At 48.8% G+C, this 19,097-nt stretch overlaps 1 protein-coding gene across 1 annotated transcript in view; it reads right to left on the bottom strand.

Moving 5' to 3' along the window:
• Positions 1-19,097, bottom strand: part of ATP9B (ATPase, class II, type 9B) — a 255,515-nt gene that overhangs the window by 13,607 nt on the left and 222,811 nt on the right. The window contains exons 16-24 of the mRNA XM_006875888.1: positions 11,223-11,384; positions 10,484-10,576; positions 6,095-6,178; positions 5,346-5,516; positions 3,600-3,698; positions 1,810-1,899; positions 968-1,112; positions 698-762; positions 18-173 (exon numbers count right to left, since the gene is read on the bottom strand). Of these exons, the coding sequence (XP_006875950.1) occupies positions 18-173; positions 698-762; positions 968-1,112; positions 1,810-1,899; positions 3,600-3,698; positions 5,346-5,516; positions 6,095-6,178; positions 10,484-10,576; positions 11,223-11,384 (1,065 nt within the window). The remainder of the gene's footprint in view (positions 1-17; positions 174-697; positions 763-967; positions 1,113-1,809; positions 1,900-3,599; positions 3,699-5,345; positions 5,517-6,094; positions 6,179-10,483; positions 10,577-11,222; positions 11,385-19,097) is intronic.

Raw genomic sequence — 19,097 nt, 5'->3', positions numbered from 1 at the left:
GTCCCCACCCCGCACACCTGCATGGTGGAGATGATGAGGCCCCTGTGCATGACAAACTGGCCCAGCGCTGCGGAGCGCTTGTAGCTGTTTCGGCCGTGGACCATGAGCAGCCGCCCGAGGTGCTTGAACTGGGTAATGGAGAAGTCGGCCGCCAGGGAAGCCTGCTTCCCCTCCTGTGGACAGAGGGGCCTTTCAGTGTGAGCACGAACAGCAACACACTCTCCACTCAGAACTGCATGGTCAGACGGACGTGGGAGGACCTGAGCCTCCTCTGCAGAGCTCACATGTGCCTCTCAGGACGCGGGTGCTGACAAGGTTCACACGTGCGCTCCAGGGACCTGAGTGTGCAGACACCTCTCACGCTTTCCCTCCTAGGACGGACATGTGCAGACACTATTCACACGCACCGTACTGGGACATGTGTGCTGACATATGACACGTGGGAGAGACAGAAAGCATACATAGAGCCAGCACATGTGTCCTGAGACATCTGATCTCTGAGGCCCAGGGGCTCAGTCTCTCTGGGCAGACAGACACAGGCTCGGCCCTGGGGCTCCATCCACAGCGTTGTGTCAGGTGAGCGAGCTGTGGCAGGGAACCGCTGCTGGAAGGAGGAGACGACTTCCAAGCCATCGGAACATTCTGACCCAAGTGGTCGGGGTGGGGGCGTGGGCCACCAGGCAGGGAGGGAACCTACCTTGCCCTCAATTCCGATCCCACAGTCGGCTGCCTGGATCATGCTGACATCGTTCCCACCGTCACCTGGGGAAGCATCATAGTTAGAGACAGCACGTCAGCGCACACTGTCCTGCTCTACTGTTACACACCATCGAAGGGACTCAGACTCCCGACGGGCGACCGTGTCTGTCCGTGGAGAACTGGGCTCCGTGGACTTTCAGGCCTTTTTTCCTCAGGGTCCTAGAACCCCTGACCATCTACCCGGCCCCACAGCCCCGGCCCGGCTCACCGACAGCACACGTGCGCTTGTGTGTGTGCTGCTGCAAGAGCTTCACGATGTGGGCTTTCTGGGTGGGCGAGCAGCGGCAGCAGACCACGGCTGGGCCCTGGCAGGCCAGCTCCACAAACTCATGTTCGTAGTACTTCAGGCAGACCTAGAACACAGAGCCCTGCTCACAGGAATCCTCCATCCAGCTGCCGGGACAGTGTGGGGGGTGCAGACGGGGCAGTGCTGCTGGCCCCTCAGGACGGCAGCTGGAGGAGGGAGGAAGACAGATGCAGGCATCTCACCCACCCACCAGGAATCAGTGGAATAAATGAAGGTGAGTGTGGGCTATCTGACGCCAAGCTATGGCCTGTCTGCTGAAAACACAGGCCAGGGTACCCATAGCACCCACAAGGGACACCAACACTGCACTGTGGGACTATTGCGAGAGGGCAGGGCCACCCAGTGGAAGTCCAAATGCACACCCCTCAAGTCAGTTCTGACTGGGACGGTCTCTGCAGAGCTACTGCTTAGGGGTTCCGAGACTGGGACCCTTAGCAGGAGTAGCTGCCCTGAGGTGAGCAGTCCTGTGCTTATCCTACAGCACCACACCAGGGCCAGCTATAGAACCTTGGAAAGAATAATGGCCTGTGGTCTACCCACAATCCCACAGTAAAAGGGGGGGAAACATCATCTCAGGCTGCTCAGCGGCTCCCATAATGACACTTGCCTGATGCACATCCAGGGGGCTTCAAAATCTGGAAAAGTCCCATTATCATTGAACCCCACTTTTCTCTGGGGCCCTCTTGAATGTTAAAAACGAGACAGAAATAGTAGAGCCCGGCATCCACAGGGTCACCACCTACCTCCAAGGAGTCTCCTGAGATGACGAGAGCACAGTCATGCTTCCTTCTGAAGGCGTTCAGCTCCAGGTGGGCCTCACCCCGGTTTGTCACCTTTGTGGGCAGAGAGTCCATATTAACAGGGTCTGTTAGGGGCTCACAGGACAGACAGATGGTCTGACACCACCGCCTGTGAGGGACAGGGAGACGCCGTGGAAACAAGACGCTGGCTTGTCACAGATCCAGCACATGCGCCCACCACTCCAATGAAGGGATGGCCATGGGACTTTAGGATAATGACTGACAGTTCGCTTCAGGCCTTTACACGGGATTGTACCTCACAGAGTGATGGGCAGGCAGAGTGGCACGTAGGCACGGACCATCAGAGGCCAAGAGACAGAAACATCTAAAGTCCAGGTTTGGTTTCAATAAGCCACTTTTCCAAATATGCTAAAGGACGTAAAAATACCTTCATCAAATTGCTTCAGGGGTCTCTGCCATGGGTTTTGTTTAGAAGCTGAAGGATTAAAAAAAAACTTCAAAGAATAAAATTAAGCTATAATCTTGCAATCCCACTTACCAATTTTAGAACTGAAGACACTTAAGAAACAGATATGCTGGTTTTTGATGTTCTTTCTGTAGAGATGTTATGGGGCATAAAAGAAATGATATAGCATAGGGGAGCTCTGGTAGTGTAGTGGTTATGAATCGGGCTGTGAACCGCAAGGTCAGTAGTTCAAAACTACCAGCTGTTCCATGGGAGAAAGATGAGGCTTTCTGCTCCCATAAAGATTTACAGCCTCAGAAATGAGTCGGAACCGACTCCACGGCACACAGCCCACCACACCACCACAAGGAACATAAAATTTCATGTGGTGCAAATTAACAATCTTGAACTCATCTGCAAATAGAGGGATTTGATGATGAAAAACTGAGGCACTCTAACACTGAAAAGTCCACAAAGTTGATCTGAAGTTTCATCAGAAACATTAATAATTGAATTGCAAATAGTCCTCTTCAGGCCCAGGCCCTGATTTGTGAAGCTAAGGCTTCACAGCAAATGACATTCACATGCAAATTATATTCAAATCACTGTCTCAGTAGGTGCACATACTTAGACATATAATGTCTGTTAGCCCAACATCAATCATGAACCACAGAATTTTTGTTGGAATTAAATTTTCAGTTGTAACTAATATATACAGTACACATAAATTTAGATAATTTCTATTAATTTGCCATGGACTAATTAAGGGAAAACACTTCATTTGAAACTGGTGGCAGATAAGCAACACTCTTCTGTGTTGAGCTGAGAAGTGTGTCTGAAACACTCCGTGAATGTTACACAATGGTGGAAAGATGGAATTTGAACAGAAAGGAATGTACCACCTGCATTGTAAAGCACACATTTAGTGACTAGTAAACAGGATCAGCATTGCATCAATTCCACCTCAGAGTGACCGTACAGGACGGAACAGAACTGCTCCATGGGGCTTCCGAGACGGTAAACCTTTATGGGAGCAGAATGGCTCATCGTTCTCCTGCCGAGTGACTTGGTGGTCTTGAACCTCCAACGCTTAAACCACTAAGCTAGCAGGCTCCTTAATAATCCCACAGGACAGGAGTACTCTGAAGTCGTGTATGCCGCAGAGCAGCTTTCTGATCACGCTGCTCGGATCTAACTAATGGGGGTCAACTGTCCATGAACGTTCCTTTTTATAAATGGAATTAACAGTTTTTCTTACAAATCAGGTACAGAGCACACGCCTTCTCAGAGAAAGTATTTGGACAGTTCACCATGCAGATGCACTTACAGGTCTGAAAACATGGATGTCCTGTGTCCGTGAAACCAGGTGTGAACTTTTGGCGATGCACGTAGCTGTCTCGAGTTTGTCTCCTGTCAGCATCCATATCTGTGAAAGTTAAAGCGCTGAATGCAAGAGGCCGGGTGTTGTGCAGGAGAAGCGAGTGAGAGCAGGGACTGTGGCCTCATGGCCTGATCATGGCAATGCCAGCAACCAACCCAGCTCAAGGCCTACTTCCAGACACACGGCTCCCAAAGGAGCCTGGGGTTAGGGTTTGTGGCACTTTGAGACTGGGCTCACTGAGCTCAGATGCCGCTGGAAGGAGTCACCTGAGAGGGTGGATCCTGGGTAAGAGACCGTTCAAGTGTGGAACCGTGTGAGCTGGTGCCACCGAGCTGCTCCAGCTCATAGAGGCCTTGTATAGGGTTTCTGAGGAGCAGCTGGTGAGTTTGAACCGCCGACCTTGTGGTCCAGTACTTATTCCCCAGAGCCACACTAGGACCCCAAGAATGTGAGTACATAACTACCTCAAAGATAAGCTGGTGTTAGTTAGGTGCTGATGAATCAGTTCCGACTCACAGCCACTGGTACAGGGTTTCCCAGGCTGTAAATCTCTAGGGTAGCCGAGAGCCTGACAGAACTAAATACAGGACGTTTATGAACAACCTTAGCCTCATTGTGTCTCCTGTCAAATGTACACAGTGTGTCAGAAAGCACTGCTACATAAGCCTTCATTACACACATGCCACAGTGGAAGCCTCCATGGAGGCCCATGGACTCCTTCGCCAGGTCACGCAGCTCTGAGGCCTACCCACTCTTTAAAACGCTTGATCCATTTAAAAACTGTTGTTTCATGTGAGGCAACATTCCATAACTATCGAAACCAAGTTTCAATGATTTGGGAAGATGCCCACTTGAGTTTTGTTAAACACTTGTTTTTACCGTGACCTCAAAATCACATTTTTCCATGGCACAAAAAACATCCTTTCTTAGTGTGCAGACACGCTAGAGACTCAGACAAGTGCATTCCTGAGAGGACTTGTCTGTCGTCTTCCACTGATGGCAGAGACGTGTTTTAAAGCCTAGTGTTTGGACTAGATCCCATGCAGGTATGTCCCGCATTAGGCAAAATGTGCTACCTGAGCAGACGGCACTCTGAGGACTAAGGTGCGCTGCAATGACCTGAAATGCACGTGAGAGCCGGACACCGAGTAAGAAGACTGCACAAGAACCGATGCATTGGAATTGCAGCGTTGGACTGCTAGAAGACCAAGTATCTGTCTTGGAAGACGTTGTCTCTTGTACTTTGGACATGTTGTCAGGAGGGAACAGTCCCTGGAAAATGTCATCATGCTTGGTGAAGTGGAAGGTACCCAAAGACGACGACTGCCGCAATGACACGGACTGACACGTGGGCAGCAGCCACAGCGGGCGCAAAGTCATTGTGAGGATGGTGTGGGGCCCAACGCTTCGTTCTGTTGGCTTAGGGTCACTAGGCGTCAGAACCGACTCGTCGGCACCCAACTACAACGCACGAAGTTTACCGGTGCTAACAGTACGTTCTCACTCACCCTCATGGGGAAAATGTCAAGTTCTTTGGAATCAGCCTGATTCAAGGTAACTCCCTGAATCCACTCCTGTTGGCAGTGTGACAGGGAGTGAGGGCTGTAGACCCCAGTGTCTGCAGAGCCCCACAGCGATCACCTTCGTCAGGTGCGGAGGATGGCGTCATGATGCCCCGGGGGACCCTGGTACCTTGATCCCTGCATTCCGCAGCATCTCCAGGGTAGGCCGCACGTCGGCCTGCAGCTGGTCCTCGACCCCCGTCAGGCATAGCAGCTCCATCTCCCGCTCCAGACTCTCCACCACGGCGGCCACTTTCAGCGAGCGGTCGTGCAGACTCAGCCGGGCCTGGCTGTACCGGCTCTGGGGGGGACAAGGGACACAGTACTAATGGGGGCCATTAGTACCTACACTGTGTGCCTGATTCAGGGGTTAAGCACCAGGACTTGTATGCAGAGGGGGCACCAGGTTCTGGGGTGGGGGGAGTGAGGACCAGGACTTGTGTGCAGAGCGGGGACCAGGCTCTGGGGGTGGCGGGGAGGGAGGACCAGGACTTGTGTGCAGAGGGGGGACCAGGCTCTGGGGCGGGGGGAGTGAGGACCAGGACTTGTGTGCAGAGGGGGGACCAGGCTCTGGGGGTGGCGGGGAGTAAGGACCAGGACTTGTGTGCAGAGCGGGGACCAGGCTCTGGGGCAGGGAGGAGTGAGGACCAGGACTTGTGTGCAGAGGGGGGACCAGGCTCTGGGGGGAGTGTAAGCTCCAGGACATGTTTGCTAAGGGGAAGGACCAAGCCATGGGTCGGGGTTGGGGGGACAACTTCCGGGAGCTGGGCCTCCAGCCCTGAGCTGACTGAATGCTGACAGAAAGCCCCGCTGTGTCCAGCTGCCTCTGGACGGGAAGGGACTGAGGTCCTGGCAGAGCTGACGGTCAGATGAACGCACCTCAAAGTCCTGGTACTGCTCCTCCGTTAGCGCCCTCTTAGCGACCACCAGCGTGCGCAGGCCTTCCCGAGCCATGTTCCCACACTGGGAGAGACAAAACTCCTGGTCACAAGCAGGCTACCCACTCCAGTGCGGGGTGAGGTGGAGGCAGCCCAATGCCATTCCCGAGATGCCTCCCTCTCTGCTGACCCCGTGGACCCCAGGCTCCATTCCCCACCAGCTCCTTCCGTGGTTACTACCTAACCTTCCTGCATCAGGAAAAGGCCCCAGTCATAGGGTTGTCCTTGGGGCTAAATCAGCCAGTCGTTGAGTGGCTATCCGAGCTTGCAGTATGGGCAGCAGGACACAGGGTCCAAGGGTGCCGGAGAGCCAGGCCACAGGGTTCCTGCTGCTCTCGTTGGCTCCCTTCGAGTGCCGTTGTTGCTGTGTGGCATCGAGCACATTCCGACCCCAGGACTGAGCTGAACTGCAGTGTAGGACCCAGCTGGCACAGAGCAGAGGGTGGGTTTGAACCCTAACCCTGTCATTCAGTAGCCGAGTGCCTGACCCCCGTGACACCAGAGGTGCGGTTTCAAACCATAACAACTCTGTGAGAGCTTTTTGGCACTTGTAGCACTAAGAGAACCCATGGTGGCCACTACTGCCTTGAAATACCAGAGAATTTCACAAAATAGGGGTAGGAGCTTCTGATGAGCAGGGAAAGGCTGTGGCTGTGAGCAACACTGGTGTGGGGTGTCAGTTTTGACTCATCGTGACCCCATGCACAACAGAACAAAACACTGTCCAGCCCTGCACCGCCCTCACAATTGTGGCAATCACAATGCAAATCCGTCTTGTTGGAAGTCTTTCTGTTTTCTGCTGACCCCCCACTTTACTAAGCATGATGTCCTTCTTTACTTCCTCCTGATAAAAAGTCCAAAGTATAAGAGACGGAGTCTTACCATCCTGGCTTCTAAGGAGCATTTTGGTTGTACTTCTTCAACACAGATCTGTTTGTTTGTCTGTCCGTTTATATTCAATGTTCTCTTCCAACACTGTAATTCAAACGTAGTAGTTCTTGTGTGGTCTTCTTTATACATTGTCTGACTCTCACATGCACATGAGACTACTGAAAATACCATGGCTTGGCCAGGTGCACCTTAGCCCTCAAACTGGTATCTTTGCTCCTGAACGTTTTCAAGAGGTCTTTTGTACATTTGCCAAATGCAATATGTCATTTGATTTCTTGATTGCTGCTTCTACAAGTATTGATCACGGGTCCAGGTAAAATGAAACTTTTGACCACCTCCACCTTTTCTACGTCAATCATGATGTTGCTTATTGGTCTAGCTGTTTTCTTTACACTGAGGTGCAATCCACACGGAAGGCTGTAGTCTTTGATTTTCATCAGTCAACGCTTCAAGTTCTCTTCACTTTCAAGCCAGGAAGCTTGTGTCATCTGCATGTTTCCGGTTGTCAATGAGCATTCCTCCAATCCTGATGCTGTGTTCTTCTTCATATATTCCAGCTTCTCAGATTATGTGCTCAGTATATAATGGAATAAGTACTACGAAGACTGAGTAAACATGGGGAAAGGATACAACCCTGATTTCAAACCATTTGGTATCCCCTTGTTATGTACAATAGAGAAGTAAGCTGCGGCTGTGAACACAGAGGACCATCCGTGTAGAAGTAAGCACAGAGGGTATCTTAAATTGTGGCTTAGCCCCCTCCTATCTATATGGCCTTTTTTTTTTTAAACTTTCCATAGTGAATTGATTGACGTTTAAGACAAGATCATCAGCTTTACTTTCAACTAATCATACGTTTTGTTTCATCTAAATGATAACAACAATTATCCTGATTTCTTCCCTTGGCTTCCCTTTTACATCTATTTCCCACAGATCAATAAAGCAAAAATAGCTGATGTGTGCATATAAAACAAACATATATGTTCCAAGGGCACATTTTGCAAGGCAACTGCCTGCCTGCCGGCACACAGTCCATCTCAGTCCTTGGGCTCCAAGTCCGCAGCTGCTCCAGCTCTGTCTCGACGCCATCGTCTCTGCCAGTCTCTGCTGTTGACACCTTTCTGGGGAGGGTCTCACGCTCCAGTAATGCTCTTTTTCTTGATGGTCCTCTGTTCTGCAATGAAAGATTAACTACTCCCTCCTTGTATTTACACGTCTTCTACAATTAAGATGTGGCCATCGCAATGACTCCTGAATCATTAAAGCCTGTCAGCATCATCTCCCACTCCCTTTCACCAGATCTCTGTGGTAAAGAGGAAAGTTTTTCAGTGGGGATTCCTCATTCTAAAACTAAGCACACTCGGGAAAGCTTGTAAGCTAGCCACTTGTGCCTCTAGAGACCCCCGTTTTTGATAGTACCAATTTCAAAATTGCCTTTCCCTGTCAACCCAGAGCATTGGGAAAACAAGTGTGATCCGTGATATGAAGAGTCTTTCCATTTCAGTTGGACTTTTGAGCAACTGCATCTATAAGCAAAAGGTCCAGTTCATCAAATGACAGTAATTTATATTTGCTCACAGTATCAAGCATCTTTATCTTCATCTAGTTAAGTTCTGCCAGCTAGCCATCCACGCTAGGTCAAATGGGTACTAGTTCAAGTTTGGGAGTTCACGCATGCCTCTCCGTACTGCAGACCAGCTGGCTGCTTCACTCTCAGCTCTAGCTTCCAGGTGCCCCATTTTGGACCACCTGTCTCATCTGTAGCAGTGTGCCTGCGGTCTGACGTCACCTGTGTTCAAAGGTGAGCAGGCCTTATAGCTCCACAATCCGCTCGTCCAGAAAGCGAGGGGCATTGTAAGTTTGCTTGCAATAAATACTTTCCTCTGGTGCTTACGCCTTTCTGTGATATGATGAGTGACAAGTATGCGTTTGTGTACCTCCTCTTTTTCCTGGTGGAGAAGAGGAGTCACATGCACTGAGGACACGGGATCTGAGATCGGCCCTTTCTCTGAGAGCACTGCTGCAGATCACTCTCATTCGAACAAAGAAATTGGAGGAGCGTTGCGAGAATTCTCCATGGAAAGACAGCACTGAGAAAATGAATGTACGTGGGGTTTTTAATAAAGTTATCTTTGTGACAAGCAATCTGGTACTGTCTGTTGCAAGACACTTATTGATTTGACCTCATAATGCTAAATAAATTAAACAAGTATTTTCCAATTAATTGCACGTCATTATGACCCAAAGTAATTTTTATGGCATTTTACTATGTCTTCAGGGAGTTTAATTTATTCATGTCCCTGATTAAATCAAAGTGCCCTGGAGGGGATATTGATTCATATTGCCAATGCTACTATGAACGTGATGGTGATCACGTGCCTCTGTGCGCTCTGACCATTCTCGATGTCCAAGGAGACAGTCGCAGTGAAGAGCACCGTCTTCATAGCTCCACCTAATCGCCAATCCTCTGGCGGTACAGACGTTGCAACAATGCACAGCAGGGCTGCATGAGCCTAGACCCAAACAAGTCATACAGCTGGGGACGTGTGAGAACGAACTCACATACCACAGGACTGTGAGGGTGGGGCAGGGCCACTTGGAGATGGAAACAACTGCACAGCATCTAACAATAACGTTTGTACCTGATTGTTTATTTCTAGAAGAAACTAAGACGGTCTGGTGATGCTACGGGTTAGACGGTTAACTGCAAAGTGCAGCTCAAGCCCACCAGTCACTCCTTGGGAGAAAGATGAAGCTCCCTGCCCTGGTAAAGGCTTACTGTGGTCTCAGAGCCCTACACAGGCTTCTGTGAGTATGAAGTGACTTGATGTCACTGCTTTTGTTTTTCTGAAATGTATAAATCAGTGTTACATTAAACTTATAGGATTCTGGTTACAAAATAAAATACTGTAGTAAAAAAGTAACTTTGGCTATATTGTTGTTGTTGCAAGCTGTCAAGTCGGTTCCAACTCAGCAACCCTGTATAGGGTTTCCGAGGAGCAGCGGGTGGGTTTGAACTGCCGACCTTGTTGTTGACAGTCCAGTGCTGATCTTACAGCTCCACAAGATGTCAACATTTTTGGTGGACAGTTACTTATGTTTCCCATTTTCCCACTGTTCTATATAGAATATTTTTCATAAGGAATAATTTATATACTTCTACAGGTATTCACGCAAAAAACAAAAATAATCCTTATTTACACAAAAGCATTGACAATCAAAAAGCTCCTATCTTCTCTGCCTTTGCGACTACGAATGGTAATCCTTTCCAGTAACGTGGATAATACTGTCTTGCTTAGCAATGTATTAGTATCCTGACTAGATGGCTAGAATGACCATGTGCTCAGGTTAGGGGAAGGGCACTGCTTTCCTGCCGCCTGCCCACCGAGCCTGGTAAACACACCTGCACACGATGTTCGAGGTTAAGTAGCTGTCTTACCTCCTCTTCCAGCCAGTCATTGTACTGCACAATGGGGGACATAGCAACATCAGCGCCCTTCATGTAAAACGTGATTTCTGCCGTGGACTCATCCTAGGGAAGCGTGAAAACAAAGGCAGGCAGGCAGTCAGCTGGCTCCTCCCTCCCAGGCCACCCACCATCTGGGTCACGTGTGCTCTGTCTACGACCTGGGCTCCAGGTGGACAGGTGTACCCTCGGTTCTCACACCGCATCTCATGCGTCCTTGTTTAGCCAGCTTTCAAGTATAGTTTTGGCACTTGCCAGAACCTTTGACAGAGGTCTATTTCAGCAGCTTCATGGTCATAAAGCATTGTGAGATCCAATATTGCGGTAAGAAAGCAACCTACTGATTTTAAAAACCAAGCTACCACTTTACTGACTGTGCCCGCATGTTCTGGGGACCTGGTCACCCCACTGCTGCTGACTGCAGGGCCTTACCAGCTTCTCTGTCAGAAATGACGAGTTTTCCATGAAAAACACAGACAAACAAAAGAAAACAAAAGCTCTTGCAGTTGAGTCAATTGATAACTTTGATGTTTATGGCGGTTCTGAACACAGACACATACAGTTACCGCCACATGTAAATCTCACAGCGCAGTGAGCTCAGGGCAAAGATGACCCTGCGTGTCTCTCCCTGACGATGAGCCCACGTGTACACTCACCCTGATGACCACCTCGTGTGAACTCACCCTGACACTGACCCCACGTGTGAACTCACCCTGACGATGACTCCCATGCGCTTGCTCTCTGACGTGAAGGGGAACACCTGCAGGACGTGGTAAGTCATAATCTGTCCGCTGGGCGTCTTCAGCTGCATGGAGGCCAGGTCCCTGTTGACCAGGGTGAGGCCTACACTCTCTGTCCACTGAACAAGAGCTACCTGGCGAAAACCAACAACACCAAGTGGTCAGCAGCCTACGAAGTGGTTTGCAGGGCGAGGCAGTCAGGGGCCTCAGCACCACGGATACGATTCTGTGGTCCTTCTGAGCACATCTTTACATGACACCACAGCTGACGTCACTGTGAGCACTAGCTCATGGGAGCCCCTGCCTCCACACACCAATCAGCCTTGGAAGCTCAGTGTTCCCTCCAGGGTCTTACACCCTAGTTGCAGCAATTCCAGGCAGAAAGAAAGAATAGGAAACTTTCACATTTAGCAGGATATTTTCACAAAATGGGAAAAACAGCCAGTGTGTGAAAGTGTACAGGATTTCCTATAAAATGGGGGTAAGTTGTGAATGTGTGCCCGTGTGATTCACTTTAGAAGGAGACGCAGCCGCAGAGGACGGCCAGCCTGGCTCCGTCTGAGGACAGCTGGTGGCTTTGTGAGTATTCTTTGCTCCTTGGAGGACCACGTTTTTCATCAGAAGGCACACTTGCAGACATGCATTAAGACTGAGACGATGCAAACAAATTCCCAAGGATATAGCAGGACGGAAAAGTTGGAGGACTCTAATTTCAGTGATTTCGTGTCTTGTTAAGTGCCGTCGAGTTGGTTCTGACCCATATTGACCCTGAGATGGGGTTTCCCAGGAGGAACTGGCGAGCTTGAATCACTGACCTTGTGCTTCAAACCAACTTTGCAGTCCCACACATTAATCCACAGCCCCGCCGTGGCTGTTCTGGGGAAAAAGTGCTGTGCGCTCCGGTGTGGGAAGCCTCCGCAGGGTCTCTGAGTCAAAATCAGCTCGACTGGGAGTTGATTTGGCTGTTGTTCTTCAGCGTCTTCAAGTTTGTTCTAACTCCCAACAAGCCTATGTCCTCATACAACAGACAGAAACAGGCCCATCACTGCTGTAGCAACCGTGGTGATTCGTTTGGTTGAGGGTCTTCTTGTTTTGCTGGTCGTCTACTTTACCAAACATGAGTCCCTTGTCCAGGGGCTGGTCCTCTGGAAAAAGTCTCATCCTCATCATTTGTAAGGCACACTGTGGCTGCACTTCTTCCAAGACAGATGTGTACGATCCAGTCAACATTCCTCACCAATGGTGTTGTTACTAGGTCCCATGGAGTCCGTTACATGTACAATAAATAGAAGGAAGCAGTCAGTCTGTGCTATTCTCACACTTGTTGTTACGCTCGAGCCCAATGCTGCTGCAACTGTGCCAATCCACCTCGTTGGGGGGGGGGGTGTCCTCCTTTTATCACTGACCCTTCACTTTAACAAGCATGATGTCCTTCTCCAGGGACTGGGCTCTCCTGATGATGTCTGAAGTATGAGAGACGAAGTCTCACCGTCCTGGCTTCTACGGAGCACTCCAGCTGAACTTCCTCCACCACTGACCTGCTCCTCCTGGAAGTCCATGGGGTCCTCAGCACCCTTCTCTAATACTACAACTCCCATACATCCGTTCTTCTTCAGCCTTCCTGATTCACTGTTCAGCATAGGAGGCTATTGAAAATACCATGGCTCCAGTCAGGCACACCACCTCAGTCCTCAAACCAAGACCTTTGCTCTTGAATACTTTAGAGAGGACTTGTGTAGCAAATGGGCCTACTGCAATATGTTGTTGAATTACCTGGCTGCTGGTTCCATTAATGGTGACTGTGGAACCAAGCAGAATGAAGTCTTTGACAATATCAATGTTTTTTTGTTTTTTTTTTTCCATTTATCAGGTTATTCATTGGTTCTGTGATAAAGATTTTTGTTTTCTTGACATTGAGGTACAATCCATACTGAAGGCTGTACTCACTGATCTTCATCAGGAAGTATATTAAGTCTTCTTCACTTCCAGCTAGCCAGCTAGTATCATCTTCCCCAATACCAGAATCTTCCACTGCCTACCTTATTCATTGTCCAGTTCTCACATGCGTATGAGGTGACTGAAAATACCCTGGGGTACTTGGCTCAGGCACAGCTTAGTCCTTAAAGTGACGTCTTTCTTATTTTTTTAAAAAAACAACCCTTTAAAGAGGTCTTCTGCAGTAGATTTGCCTACTACAATCTGTCATTTGCTGCTTCCAAGGTTAATTCGTTAAGTAAGATACAAAACAACAAAGGGACAATCACATGGTAGAGAGCAGCTTCCAGCCTGCAACAATGGCTAGAGAATGAGACATGCCAGGACAGAAGGTGGATGAGGTAACTGCTTTGTCCCCATGCTCCAAGGCAGTGCAGCGGAGGCTCAGGCAGTAGCCAGCACGGATGTGACACTCGTAACAGCAGAGGTCTGCAGGGATCCCAGCCTTGTCACTGGGAGCCACTCCAGCACCCAAGCTGTCCTGGCTGCGGCCTAGACACAAGTCACCCTACTCTGCCTGATTCAGACTCCTCATTTGACAGCTCATGAGCAGGTTACAATTTGGTGCTGTTGCCACTAATGCCAAGGGGGTCGCTATCAGCAGCAGCACTGCTCAGCATTCCTGGTACTGCGGTTCTGGTTTAGGCTGGGGGTTTGACTACATCACCCTCACCAAGGACAGTTACAACATGTCCAATGTGACAATGTAGTGAGTCACTGGGGAAGAGACTGGAATTAGAGCCCTCAGTTGCCGACTTGTGGTTTGTTACTAAGACACCGAGATATACTGAGATCCTAAAATCATGGGACGATAATACAGTGCTAGAATTTACAGCAATATACTCTAAATTACAGACTAAAAACAGACGCAGGACGTCAATACCGAGTTCTAACACATCTGGGGGACTAATGAGCACCTCTGCAACACCATTTGAAATGCAAAATGAAAGTGGGACTCTACACCATTCCTCCTCTGTCAGCTGCACATGGTCTAATACTTGCAAGGTTAATTCGCAATTTGTGTCGTGAAAGGCTGCCATTACGTTCTGACCTGTAAATTGCATCTTCTGCTAGCACCCGCTCATCTCTTCGGTGCCGCGCTGCGTCAGAAGCTCAGCATTCTATATTTGGTGACTCACATCTGGGTATTATTTAGTTTATGCTTGGCTTCACAACCCATTTGAGATAGCAGCTTATAACAAAAGTCAGTTTAGTTCTTTATGCCTCCTCACCCAGCATCCAGACAATTGTTTTTAATCAGTAACCATTCTGAGGCCTCGCTCTCTACGCAATGCCAAGTATATATATATATAAAGAGTATTCAATTTTATTTATTTTTTAGACAAAAAAAAAATACCTTTAATTACTGTTCTCATGTAACGTGCTCAGTTTTGTACAAAATTGGTTTTGGTGGCATCAAACGAAGGAGTACAATTACATAGTGGTTTAGTACTTGGCTCTTAAATCAAAAGGTCTGTAGTTCAAACCCACCAGTGACTCAGTGAGAGAAAGGAGTGGCAGTCTGTTCCTGTAAAGATTGCTGTCGTTGAGTGCCATCGAGTCGGTTCTGACCCATAGTGACCCTGTAAAGAGTTTCCTAGGATCGACTAGTGAGCTTGAACAGTCAACCTTGCGGTTCAACCTGACTTTGCAGTCCAGTGCATTAACCCACAGTGCCACACCAGGACTCCGTAGAGATGATAGTCTTGGAGACCCTGTGAGGCAGTCAGAAAGAATATAAAATTCTGGAATCAGACCTATAACCAAATAACTACCAATGGGAATACTTTGTATAAGAATATACAGAGTTTTGGCGTGGTACTGTCGGAGTCCTGGTGTGGTGCTGTGGGTTAATGTGCTGGACTGCAAAGTCACTTTGAACCTCAAGGTCAGCGGTTCCAGCTTACCAGTTGCTCCTCAGAAACCCTATACAGGGTTGCCATGGGTTGGAATCAACTCAATGACACTCAACAACAGCAGCCACAACTGTGGGATAAGCACAGGACAGCAACGTCGAATGACTGCAAAGTGGGGGTTCAAACCCACCAGCTGCTCCTTGGAAACCCTAATACACGGATGCTATGAATCGGAACCGACTCAACTGCACTTAACAACAAATGTGGAACTTTTAGGGTACTAACTGTTGAATGTACCTGTTTCTTTATCGTATATATGAACTTGTTTTTCTAATCCAAGATAGACCAATTTAGGTACATCAAAGATTTAATGTTTATTTTCAAATACGGTTTTTGGTTGTAATAGCTCGTTGTTTGTAATTGGGAGTGGACTGTCCATGGGCACATTCCTTACCTGAATTACACTCTAATTGTTCAGCAATAATCAATCTGTTGACGTCAAACAAAAATGAAAGGAGAGAAATGAACAAACCCTGCGGAGAATAGCACCTTGACCTATTTTCAGTTATCTGACCTTATTTTCTTCCTAAAGATATTTAAGCAATTAAAAAATAAACATATGTATCTCTAAAGGAAGCAAGCCCCCTACAAATGCAGAGCACACACTATCACTAGAAAACATTCTCCATGTGATCCGAGCCGTCACATGTTGTGTGTTGTAAAGTGCCAGTCAGTTCTGACAGACAGAGACCCTGTATAGGGTGTCCAAGGATTGCTCAGTGGGTTTGAACCGCTGACCTTGCAGGTAACACTCCAGTGCCTATCTGACAACACCGTACCAGGCAGACATGGAGAAAACCTCCTCCTAGCCCAAGCTCAGGCTCGGTCCCAGTGACTTTCTGCATGGGAATACTGGGTAGGAGCTCCCCACACCTGGAAACACCACAGACAGAAACACAATGACAATGTGTGGACAATAAGGGAGCAAGTCTACCGACCCCTTATGCAAATAAGGGACAACAGCACATATCTGTATCCCTGTTTCTGAAGACCATGTCGGGTCTGGGGAGTTCCTAAAATCCTTCCCCAAACAGCAGACTTTTGAGGAGTTACGTAACACATTTTATGATTCATAGAAACAGTCCTTACGGTGGAATCATTCTGAAAAGTATAGTGAGAATGGTCACATCAGAAGAAGAATCGAATCCAATCAATGCCATGGACATTTGGCTGGTAAAAAGATCATGTCAAATGAGGAAGAAGCATGTTACTGACAACAGCAATCCAGCCAAGTTGCTGGGTTAGTTAAAGAAGAAAGTCTTGATTCATTAGGGAAAGAACTTCAGGAACAAGGTTTTAAAACCTTGCCACAGATTGTAGGATATGTACTAGACTGCTAACTGCCAGGTCGGTGGTTCAAATATACCAACCATTCCTCAGAAACCCTTTATAGGGTCCCTGTGAGTTGGAACTGATTCAATGGCACCGATTACAAAACAATAAACCAGTGCCCAGTAGAAGGATCAGACCTGACTGGCCCTTCTCAGGACCTGGCTGCTGTCCTCTCTGCCTGGAAACGCACACTCGCACACATGCCCCTTCCTGCCTCAGCTCACCATTGAGCCTCCAGAAGGTTCCTTGACGACTGACCAAACGTCTGTGTCCTCTGGCCCGACAGTTTTCTCCCCTTCTTGGCGCTACTTGCCCTCCTTGCTCACACTGCTGGGTGTTTCTTCATCATCTCTGACTCCATGAGGCACGACAGCCTTGTCACTCACCACTCTGTACCCAGGACAGGCGCTGCAGACACTTTTTGAATAAATGAAAACTAATAACCTCTCCCTTAATTAAAAATGTTAAGTAAAGAGTTGAATGGAAATCTTCAGACATGAGCAAACCCTGGCGGGGCTTATTTACTCGGCACACGTTCTGTGTAGTGAACGTAAGAATTGTGTCGCTCTCCCTGTGAGGTGGAGGTGTTCTAGGGCCCATGTCTCTGTCCAGCGTCCACACAGTGTTGAGGCCTGGACACTGTGAGCTGCAGGCATCCTAGGGCACACATCTCTCTGCCCATCGTCCACCACAGCTGTCCTTTCTGAGACAGAGTCCCCATGCCCAGTGTGGCTGCCTCACTGGGCCTCTGTGGGAAGTTGGGAGACTGGGGTGTCCACTACAGTGTGATGGCAAGTTAATATGCATGTCGGTCCCATAATAACGTAGGACCCATGACCACTTTTGCTGAAATACAATAAGATAACCCAGAATTGAAAGGAGGCTTCTTGTTGTTTGGAGCCATCAAGTTGGTTCCAACTCAAAGGAACTCCAGATACACCAGAACGAAACACTCCCCTGTCCAGCATCATCCCCTAAAGTGCTACGTTTGAGCCCATTGTTGTACCCACCGTAGCAGTCCACCTTGTTGAGGGTCATCCTCTTTTTCACTGGCCCTCCACTTTACCAAGCCTGATGTCTTCTGCCAGGCAGTGGTTTCTCCTGCTAACATGTTCAAAGTGCCTGAGATGAAGTCTAGCCTAAGGCGCATTCTGGTACTGAGGACACTGTAAATGATGACGTCACTGATTACTGAGCCTGTAGCAATTCCAAATTAACCATGTGTTTGCCAACAACAGTACCGTGGTAAAAAAAGGCAGTGTGCAGTGTACCAAGTGGGAATCTGAGCTAAATCGCATCCACAGGCTCCTGAGGACAGACTGAAGTCTGTGTGGCGTCTACACAGGAAGGCGCGCCCAGGAATCCCAATAGTGAACACAAACAGTAAACGGTCGGGTTTTATTACTGATGTTCCTCGATGATCACGTTATCAAGGGTTTTCAGAAATTTGCGAGCGATTTCTGTTAGAAAACTGGAGAGAAATAGCCTTGCTGATAACAGCAAGTATACACACAGCTCCGAGCGACGCGAAGGGTCCGTGTCTCACTGGTGCTTTATCCAGCCGTTTAATCCTGATGGTTCATCAGCTTTGACTGGGTCACCCCAATCATTGCTATCATGTAATAGCATTATTAACAGGAGGTGCACTTGGTCATCTGGACAGACTGCCCATCGATACTGGAGACAGCTGTGCAGCACTTGCTGGCATCGGTCTGGGAGGCCAGAGTGAAGGCTGTGTCATGCGCATGACTGGCCCCTCACAAACACATCGACAGACACCACAATTAGTCTCGCTCCGACGGACACACACAATAAGACGAATGAAAAAGTACAACATGCTGCCTTCATTACTGCTTCCTCTGTAAACCCGAAAGCCACGTTATTAAGGGCCTACAGTGCCTCTACTTTGAAGTGAGCAGCTGTGGTTTGTCATTACTTTCAGCTGGGTGAGATGATGCGCCCCACACCTGGAAGCAGTATTTAAAGGCAGCATTTACCTGTAGGAGAGCCTGTGATGCCGGGGGCAAGAAGGCAGTGGAGGAATAGCTTGTTTACAGGGCTCATTAGGAAGCGTAACTATGGCCAAGCTAGCTCTTGGAACCCAGTGAGGCTGGAGGAGGATGTGCCTATGCCCAGCTTTCTGACCTCACATCCTGAGGACTATCCATCACATGGGCAGAGGCCCTGAGTGTCCACTCATTGCACTGAACAGCTCAAGTCTCTATCCAGTCTGTGGACCCCAGGTGACACTGAGCACCCACGAAGCAACGGTTCACTAAGGCAAAGCTGTGGAGACAAAGGGACAGGCAAGCATCCTTCTCTGCTCTCCCAGAGCAAATGAACAGTGATCACTAGGCACGCAGGTGTCACAACGCTCCACAAAGTGCCACCCAACACCATAGATGACATGGCCCTGCAGACATGCTGGTATCTGCATAGAACCCTCAGGGTTTAGAGGGATTTCCCCAGAACTCCTTTACCTGTATGATAAATATCACACGTGTATCTGCGCAGGTACGAGAGAAAAAGCAGAAGTGCTCATGCTGGGAGCCCACCACAGGCCCTGCCTGCCGACAACACGGGAGCCCACCACAGGCCCTGCCT

This window comes from Chrysochloris asiatica, unplaced genomic scaffold, assembly GCF_000296735.1.
Source record: "Chrysochloris asiatica unplaced genomic scaffold, ChrAsi1.0 scaffold00345, whole genome shotgun sequence".
In the NCBI taxonomy this organism is placed as follows: Eukaryota; Metazoa; Chordata; class Mammalia; order Afrosoricida; family Chrysochloridae; genus Chrysochloris; species Chrysochloris asiatica.
The sequence above is the reverse complement of the archived record's forward strand: the minus strand, read 5'-3'. Positions and strand labels throughout refer to the sequence as shown.